The 9,242-nt window shown below is 41.2% G+C and overlaps 1 protein-coding gene across 1 annotated transcript; it reads right to left on the bottom strand.

Moving 5' to 3' along the window:
* Positions 1-289: 289 nt before the first annotated feature.
* LOC132821461 (extracellular calcium-sensing receptor-like) lies at positions 290-8,897 on the bottom strand. The gene is made up of 5 exons (XM_060834052.1): positions 8,613-8,897; positions 6,724-7,557; positions 5,385-5,612; positions 1,289-1,412; positions 290-1,197 (listed from the first exon to the last, which is right to left on the bottom strand). The coding sequence occupies exons 1-5, from the start codon at positions 8,877-8,879 to the stop codon at positions 290-292; spliced, it is 2,361 nt and encodes a 786-aa protein (XP_060690035.1). The 5' UTR covers positions 8,880-8,897.
* Between the last annotated feature and the right edge of the window lie 345 nt (positions 8,898-9,242).

Here is a 9,242-nt window from a genome sequence, read left to right as displayed (position 1 = left end):
GCACCCGCAAATCTTCCTTCTTCTGTTTACTTACTATCAGAGCAGCTTGTGCCTGCAATTCATCTCCAAACCAACCTAAGACAACGGCGGCAAAGAGTTCCAGCAATGCACTCTTCAAAAATAACAAGAAAATTGATATAAAATCGAAGTAAATTAATTTTATTCATTAGAACAAAACACAACTGCGTCGAACTTGAGTGAAAATTATTTAATCAACAAGAAATATTAATATTGGTACAACAATCTCCAGAATGAACATTTTGAGACCAGAAATAGAGAAACTTAAGAACTACTGTGAAGAGCCTCTGCCCATCATTTTTTTCTTTGTGTTTTTCTCCGGTTTCACTAAGATAATATAACATTTCGGAGCAAAAATGCAGACAAGTAAACCAAAGCTTGACGCCCAAATGGCAAACACTTCGACGGCCACCGTGTACTTTCCAGGAGAGCTGACATAAGCCGGAATGAAAGTGACCCAAACAGCACAGAAGATCAGCATACTGAAAGTTATATACTTCGCGTCGTTGAAATTATCTGGAAGTTTCCGGGCAAGAAAAGCTAGCAGGAAGCATACAGTGCAGAGAAGACCAATATAACTTGATACAAAATAAAAGGCTTTTAAAGAGCCCACTTCACATTCCAAAATAATGATGTCTCTATAATAGGTCATGTTTTTCACTGGATAAGGAGGTGATACAATGAGCCAGATTGTGCAAATTAAACCTTGAAGAAATGTAAGAACGAACACGCCTAACCGTTGCTGCATGGGTCCAAACCAACCCATCAAGTTGTTGTTGGGAAGAGTTGCTTTAAAAGCGATCACAACAAGAACAGTTTTCTCCAAAATACAGGAAATGCAGAGAACAAATACAATTGCAAACGCAGTCCGCCGCAACATGCAGGACCATCCGGTCGGTTTCCCAATGAAGGTAAGTGAGCACAGGAAGCAAAGCGTTAGTGCAAAGAGAAGGAGGAAGCTCAGCTCCGAATTGTTCGCTCGAACGATAGGTGTTTCCCGATACCGGAGGAATACAGCAGCTGTACCCAGTGCAAGACACACTCCCACTGAAGCAAGCGCCACTAAGACGGAGCCCAGAACCTCTTGAAAGGTAAGAAATTCAATCATTTTTAGAACACATCGATCCTTTTGCTGATTCGACCAGTAATCCAAAGGGCACTTGATACAATCCGTTGAATCTGAAAGAATGAGAGAATCAATTTTTTAGTTCGAAATTTATATTGGCTACATACCAACGTATGTCGTACTTGGTCCCATGTTTGTACATACCTGTGATGTTGCTAATCTCTCCATCGGCGCACTCTGCACAGTCAAAACAACATATTGGTTGACCTTTTCTACTGACCTTTCTTGATCCGAGAGGACAAGGCTCGGAACAAAGGGCACGTGGAATCTAAGACAAAGGAAATAATACCTGGGTTATTCATATAATGGAATCATAGCTTAAAGACGTTGAGGTGTTAATATTTTGTCACTTGGAGAGGTATGTGCAAGGCCGGGCACCCGGCACTTTTTCTGTTCAAATACTAAACAAAAAGTCTTTTGAGTGTTGACTGTTCAATGCATTGCTAACATCCCAGCAGGCAGTGCATTGCAAATTACGGCAATTCTCTTTTACTATATTTTGCATCTGAAGCTTTAGTCCTATAAGTGACCAATTTTCTACCACTGCAAACTGTTTGCCCGCAATTTTCTATTTGCCGCATGCGTCGTGTCTGGTGGTGGTCAAGTATCAAGCCAAAGGGAATAGAGGATCCCTGAATACACCAACGTCAATATTAGTGGAACGCATTAGGTATGAGTCCAAGTGTTTTTCAAACATCTTCAGCCGAAGCAAGCTACCTAGAAAACCAACATCGCTACCCGGCCTTAAGATCCCGACCTTCACAGATCTCAGACTTCAACAATTCAGCAATTCAGCTATCCATCCATCATGATATCGAGAAGTGGCTGAACGGAGTAGATAGAACAGAAACGCCAAGCTCTCCGGTACATATACAACATTTCTTGAAGATTAGCTGAATATGTCCTGCCCGTCAAACATATCAATTTCGTTTCCCGTCCAGCCAAATACCATCCCCAGTTCAAACGCCATAGGAAGCAAAATCGTAATATCAATAGTGCTGTCAAACCTCACTGGCTCAACAATACCTCATAATTTCTCATTTTGGATTTCGATTTTGAATTCGATTTTGATGTAGGAGTGTACAATGTCGCCATACCCAGAGCACATTGTGTACAAAGGTAACCAGGTAAAAAATCTTAGTTATAAAGTAGAAACATAAGGAAAGAATCTCAAAAGTTCAGCATTATAGCTATTCTTAGTATAACGTAGAAAAAATAAATAAAGTTAAACGTTCAACATTGTTTCAACACTTCCTCTTAAGTGCTTAGCCATTCTGAGCTGGCATTTCCCACAAGGGTTTCATCTCCTCCGTGCTGGCCTGCATATTTGGCTAGATATTTATCGCTTGACTCCGCCGCAGATACCAGGAGACCTCATACCCGCTGCTCTCGATCCCGTAGATAATGGGGGAACATCTATTGCTGCTGCGCTAGGCTGTCTATCCTCCGCGTTTGGCTCGCTTTCTCCCTCTTATCTACTGTGGCTCGCTCTCCCCTGCGACTGCTCCCTCACTATCCCATGTTCTGGCTCGATCACTCCACAGAAGGTAATTACCGGTAGTTAAGTAAAAAAAAAGCTGTGAAGGAAGAAAAGAGAAGAAAAAGCGGGCGATCGGCTACGGTCAGGAGCTAGCACGCTGCGCTACTACTCGGCCAGCATCTTGGAGATCAAAACGGGAACTTAACAGTTTTTACTCAGATAATGAAGAAGTCTCACCCACATGCACGCAGACCCAGAAAGCATCGAGCCTTAAAAATATTGCTGTTGAGTAACATCCATGTCACGCAAGTGTCAGGTCTTGACCATTTGCCAAAAGAATGAATAGAACATACGTAATTGCCGTCCAAACAAAACACGGACAGCTTTAGTTTGACAGTTTATTGCTCTTAGTTCATTCAAGTTGAATCGATGTCTTTCGCCTTCCTGCGAACAACACTGGAGGTGGACCACGACCAAGTTATTGTGGTGTTTGTACAAGAAAATTCACCAACGTTTCCTCAGCAGTAGTTATGGATAAATCCTTTTCTTGCAAACGACTCACACGGAACATCTCAAAATAAAATAATGCTGCAAAGACAACTACTGATTTAATTAACGGATTCTTTGTTGAAAAAAATGAAGTTATTGGTAATTATATAAGCATCATTTTATGATTGCTTTCAAATAAATAAATTTGGGCAAAGTATAAACAACATTACTCTGCCTGGTAAAATCTTCATGAGTGCATAGTCAACTTTAAGCGAATATTTGGAACATAATTTTGACCAACACTGTTTTAACAAATTGTGCATTTGACATTCTGAACGTTCATAAAATATTTGCTGGAAACCGACGAGAAATAGAGAAAGGACTGCAAGGTAAACGCATTACCACCAATGATTCCTTTCCAGTGTACTCATCAAAACTTGACGCTGTGGTCAATGACAAAAAACAGCATCCAGTTCAAACAAACGTTCGGAAGTCATAGTTGAGGAATTCGTCGTCGTGGACACATTGTAATCATTCAAATTTATTGTTAATTTGAAGAACACATTTTGTAAAATGTGAAGTAGGAAGAATCTCGATAATGTAAAGTTGAGGCCTATCGATGAAAGTCTGTTATCCATTCAATGTGGGAACCTTTTTCTTCAACTGATAATGGTAATTATCGTCTGTCAGCTCCGAATGCTTTGCGCGGTTCCCTGAACGAACTCTGCAGCTGGTATAATCCAACATAAAGTAGTCACGCTGTACCTGCATAAGATTGTTACTAAGAGGAGGTAACAACACAAACTTGCGTACATGTGACGTCACTTACATAAATTACACGGAAACTATACTCCATGAAAGCTTAACCAACACCATAGGTGTCAATTGTTTTCTCTCTCGGCGCTTTCTGCATCTTCGTATTAAATCCATCTGTATCATAACATCCAGTGGCATTTGTGAGGTTGCATGTGAGTGTTCGCTGGCTAAGTTGACGAAATTGATGAATGAAGAGTATGTATTTTTTCTACGTCTATTCTGTTAAGGCCTTTAGTAATCTAAAACCGAATCTCAGCTCACTACTCTGAAAGAAAACAATGGGCGACAACAAACTAAAAAGAGAGATTGCCGGAGAAGCTCAGCAAGACCTGTAGCTCCCTGCAGAGAAAACAGAGACCAGAGTCCAGAGACCAATTTTCTTGGCTCTAAAGTTTCCAGGTAGATAGAAATAATGCATACAAAAATATTCCAATTCCATGAAGGATTATAATAAAAAATTCAACATTTCATGCATTGATCTCACGTCCAGTGTATGGCAATTGATATGGACTAGGCCAGACCACTCAGAGCATTCTTAACCAGGCATACCAGATGATACATTTGCAATTTGTTTTGGGTCTGCCTACACTGAAAATTACCCAGCATGAGGTAACTAGGTTGATTACCAGGTTTTAAAACAGACAGCAATTTATTCAAAAGATTACACAACGAAACTCAAAGAACAGAATCAAGAACCCCTACAGAACTAGATCTAATTATGCTGTTCCGAATATACACAACAGTCTTAATAAGCAAACCCTCTTGAAACTCGGTTAAAGAATGTAACATATGCTTACAGGTTGAAGTTAGAAGGGCAGAGAGAGAGAGAGAGAGTTTGTTTCCACACAGCTCCCTGTTGAACTCCCAACTAGTTCTGGTCTGAACTAAACTGCTCAGCTTGAGAGCTAACCATTCCCCTTTCATTATACAGGTCACTTCGAAAACATGACCACTTTGGCCTGATGTCTCATCTGTTTACTTATAAACAAAAAGGCTTCTCAATACCTTTTAATCTCTGCAGCAAAGCAGACTAATCGGAATCAAAAGCAGTTTATTATCCCTATGAAAAAAACCAAGGACATAATATCCTTGAGAAAAGGAATAACTTTGAAAAAAAAGAAACCAGGTTTGTGACAAAATAAAAAGGCAATTCAAAATTGAGAATGAAAAGAGCATTCCCAATTGTTGAATCGCACAGAAATAACCAATGAAAGGGCAAACAAATCTTAGGCTTTGAGGGGTAAAGGGGAAAATGAAAATCGGAGCAGATGTTCTGCAAAACAAAGTAGTTGTGTGCAAAACCAGGCCTGCGAGAAAGGACAATGCTTAATGGCATTGCCATTGGCGCCCATGCTCTAACAGTTCACAAAAATACTTGCATGTCTAAACAATTCTTCGCGTTTTAACGTCACTTTTTTTCTCATAATTTGTTAATGCAAATCGCAACGAAAATACCTGCTTTCCAGTGGAGCTCCACACGATATCTCCGAAATTCAGGACAAGCTCTTGTCCCTCCGGCGATGACCCTTCATAGTATCCAATTTTAACAATATCAAGTGAACCTTCTAAATTTATTTGTAAATTTATTAAGTCATATGTTGGGACTGGATCACCATTTTCATCAAAATGCACGATTTCCCCAGTGTGAGCAGTGAAATTTACTGAGGGCAGGTAGTGAAGCAGCTGCAGGAGAACAATGCAAGACATATAAGCATTTGGCTGTCATTTTGATACATACATTAAAATTAATTTAAACAAATGAACACCGATAATTTAGAAATTAATTGTATCACAAATTAGCATCCGGCCATGAACAAATAGACTTTGGAGATTCATCTTCCGTTTTTGCAAGTTTCTGATCTTCCGTCGCACATGTTTCCATCAATGGTGGCTCGGTGGTTAAGTAGTTAGCACAGTTGCCTTACAGCACTAGGGAGCCGGGTTCGAATCCATACCCGAGCGCCTGTCTGTGTGGCGTTTGCACATTCTCCCGTGTCTGCGTGTGTTTGTTCCAGTTTCCTTGCAAGGTTATGCTAAATTGCACTTAGTGTTGAGGGGTATGCAGACTCAGTTGGTTAGCTATGGAAAATGCAAGGTTATAGAGATAATGTAGGGAGTGTCTGTTTGGGATACTACTTGGAAGTCGATGGGTCAAATAGACTGCATCCACGCTGTAGGGATTTATGATTCTAATATTAGGAATGACTCTGATTGAGAATATGTGGAGTCTTGCCCACCGCTGAGACTTATTAGACAATGCAGATTAGCTTCCACTGAGTGCGGATTTGTCGGAATGATATGTTTTAAATATAGCATTCCACTGAGAACTAAGGCTCTGTAATACAGCGAAAAGACGAAGCTCACAAATACCCATCCAACACCAAAACTAACACCGATATTCTGAGCATTTATCACATTATTATTAGTGACATGTCCTTTGTTATAATTTAGCTTTTCTTTTTCTACGTCACAATAGTGATTAAACCTCGCAAGCACTTCAGTCAATACTATGCTGCCTGAAGAGCTTCAGGCCTTGGATATCCTTACAATGATCTATTTAGGTTTGTTACCTATATTTGTGTATGCGTAAATTTGAATATTTACGATATTCATTTTTTTTTACTTTTGATGCAGAATTGTCCACTTGGCATGCTTTTCTCTCATTTTCTTACAGGAATAATGGTTGTGAAAATAGAGCCATGAAAAAACTTCAAGTAGAAATAGAACAGTACACACTTCAAAGGTGGATGGCGTCTATGGGATCGATCTGAAACATTATTAAGTATTTTCCTACCTGCCAGGGTTCAAAGCTTGAAATGTGAGCACACGTATTATTCGTAAAGGGGCCATAGCCTTCTTCACAAGACAGCATATCGTCAAGTGCATGAGCGACAGCATAGACCGCTTTGTACACATGGTAGGAACTTCCGTCCATTATCGCTGGAAGGTAAGCGTTTTCTAAACCATCTAAATGTTCATTCCCTGTGCATGGCTGCAAATGAAATGCAGAACTTCCGGGTTCTGTCGCGTCGCCTGTCGTTAAAGAGCACGAGAAGAGATTTTCCCAAAACTTTTTCACAAAAATGCTGTCAGGAAACCTAGAAGGGTGAATTTTCAGAAGGTGATCTCTGAGGCCGGCTATTTCTGTTCTACGGGTCGTTGGACCAATGGCCCCAACGCGAACCCTTGCTCTTTCTTCAGGTAACAATATGTCTTCTGTAAGCCATCCTTCGCTTCCAATCCACTGTATCCCCGTTACATTTTGGCGCAAGATCTCCTTAATTAGCACTCGCATATCGCCGCTTTGCAAGAATCCAACCACAACCTTTGTGGTTGCCTCTTTCATCACCTGCACTATTTTGCTGATTTTCTCGGCGGGGTCGGTTCTGTAAAACGATTCAGAATACGCGATGCAAACCCCAATTTTTTGGGCCTCTTCGATAAATGTTCTCATCCCAAAATTCCCATACTCTGTGTTGCTTCTAACCGTGCCAATCCAATTCCAACCAAACGTTTTCACGAGTTCAGCAAGAAGTTTGGACTGATATTTGTCGCTTGGTATTGTTCTGAAGAAAGTCGGGTATTCTTGTTTATCGCTCAGACAGGAGCAAGTCGAGAAGTAACTGATCTGCTGAAAACGAGTAAATATATTTAAATATGCATTCGTCGTTTTTGAAATATGTTTTTAAAATGTTACTCTGTTATATCTTCAGCATGAATGTACTTTATTTGTTGATGTATTTTATTAAGTACTATACGAAGTATGTACGCCTGTGATTGGAACTAATCGAACAAAGTTAATTATTGGTCGAGTTTTTCAAAGAAAGGACAAGTGGCAAGCTGAAATTTACGCTGGTCAGAACATGAGATTGCATGTGAACTATATTTCTGAAGTAAACAGGCGAATGTACTATTGGAATCATAAAGATTGTCTGAGTCTGAAATGTTCTTTCCTATAACTGTGTGGACTGACTGTGTGGAGTTTGCACGTTCTCCCCGTGTCTGCGTGGGTTTCCTCCGGGTGCTCCGGTTTCCTCCCACAGTCCAAAGATGTGCGGGTCAGGTGAATTGGCCATGCTAAATTGCCCGTAGTGTTAGGTAAGGGGTAAATGTAGGGGTATGGATGGGTTTCGCTTCGGCGGGTCGGTGTGGACTTGTTGGGCCGAAGGGCCTGTTTCCACACTGTAAGTCTAATCTAATCTAATAACGGTAATTTCACTACCCATTGTAACTGTGCTTTCAAGAGGAAACGGACGGTATGTGGGAGTTGGTGGCATACTGGTAATAACATTAGATGAGTAAACGAAAACACAAGGTCGTGGGGATTTGGGTTTTAAAAATACGCTATGGTAGATAGCAGAATTTGCGTTCCAAAAGTCTGGGATTAACAAAAAGCTATCATCATGAAACTTTAGGCGGCACCGTGGCTCAGTGGTTAGCACTGCTGCCTCACGACACCAGGGACCAGGTTTCGAATTTGACGTTGGGTGACCTAGAGTCTAAAGATGTGCAGGTTTGGTGGATTAGGTGGTAGGCATGATAAATGCTGGGATAGGGACAGGGATGGAATGCTCTTTGGTGGGTGAGTGCCCATCCATGATACAAATTGCCTCTACCTGCACTGCAGAGATACTATGATTCTAAAGGCGTTGCAAATATGTAGTCAAGTACTAGACGCGATACCATTGGAATTCCGAACGTTCCAACCGTTCTTGCGGCTGCAATGGAGGACGTGGATGTTTCACAACCAAGAATGGCTGCCACATTAGAAGAACCTTTACATTCAGGGTATTCAATTAGTTCTTGTTCTCCATTCACCAAAGCCAGCGCTGCTTTGGCCGCTATCGCGGAGATCGAGCAGTCATCGTAGATCTCATACCCCAGAGAGATATTCGGAAGTAGAGTTTTGCTCCGGTTTATTTCTTCGATAGCAAATATCATGGTCTGCATCAGGCGAAAGCTTGCGATATCAAAACTGCGGGTGAGATATAAAAGGAAACGATATACGTAATACATTCACCATCCAATTATCCAGATCTAATTCATCCAGATCTTCCAGCCCCGCTGAGATGCCCGCCTGAATTGAAATCCGTGATGGAAACGCAAATTCCAAGTACCCGACTTATGCTGCAGCTTGTGGTTTGCCAGAAAGGCCTTCTTGGGAACCAGTGGCCACGATCCGGACGGATCATGTCATGAACAAATTTGGGTCTATTGTCCGACTCATGGCCAGCTATATACCCTGATTCGTGTCGGGGTTACAATTGTTTAAAAGGGTCTCGCCAGTGGGACTATCAAATCAGCCCCGGCACT

The sequence above is a fragment of the Hemiscyllium ocellatum genome, chromosome 13, assembly GCF_020745735.1.
Source record: "Hemiscyllium ocellatum isolate sHemOce1 chromosome 13, sHemOce1.pat.X.cur, whole genome shotgun sequence".
In the NCBI taxonomy this organism is placed as follows: Eukaryota; Metazoa; Chordata; class Chondrichthyes; order Orectolobiformes; family Hemiscylliidae; genus Hemiscyllium; species Hemiscyllium ocellatum.
The sequence above is the reverse complement of the archived record's forward strand: the minus strand, read 5'-3'. Positions and strand labels throughout refer to the sequence as shown.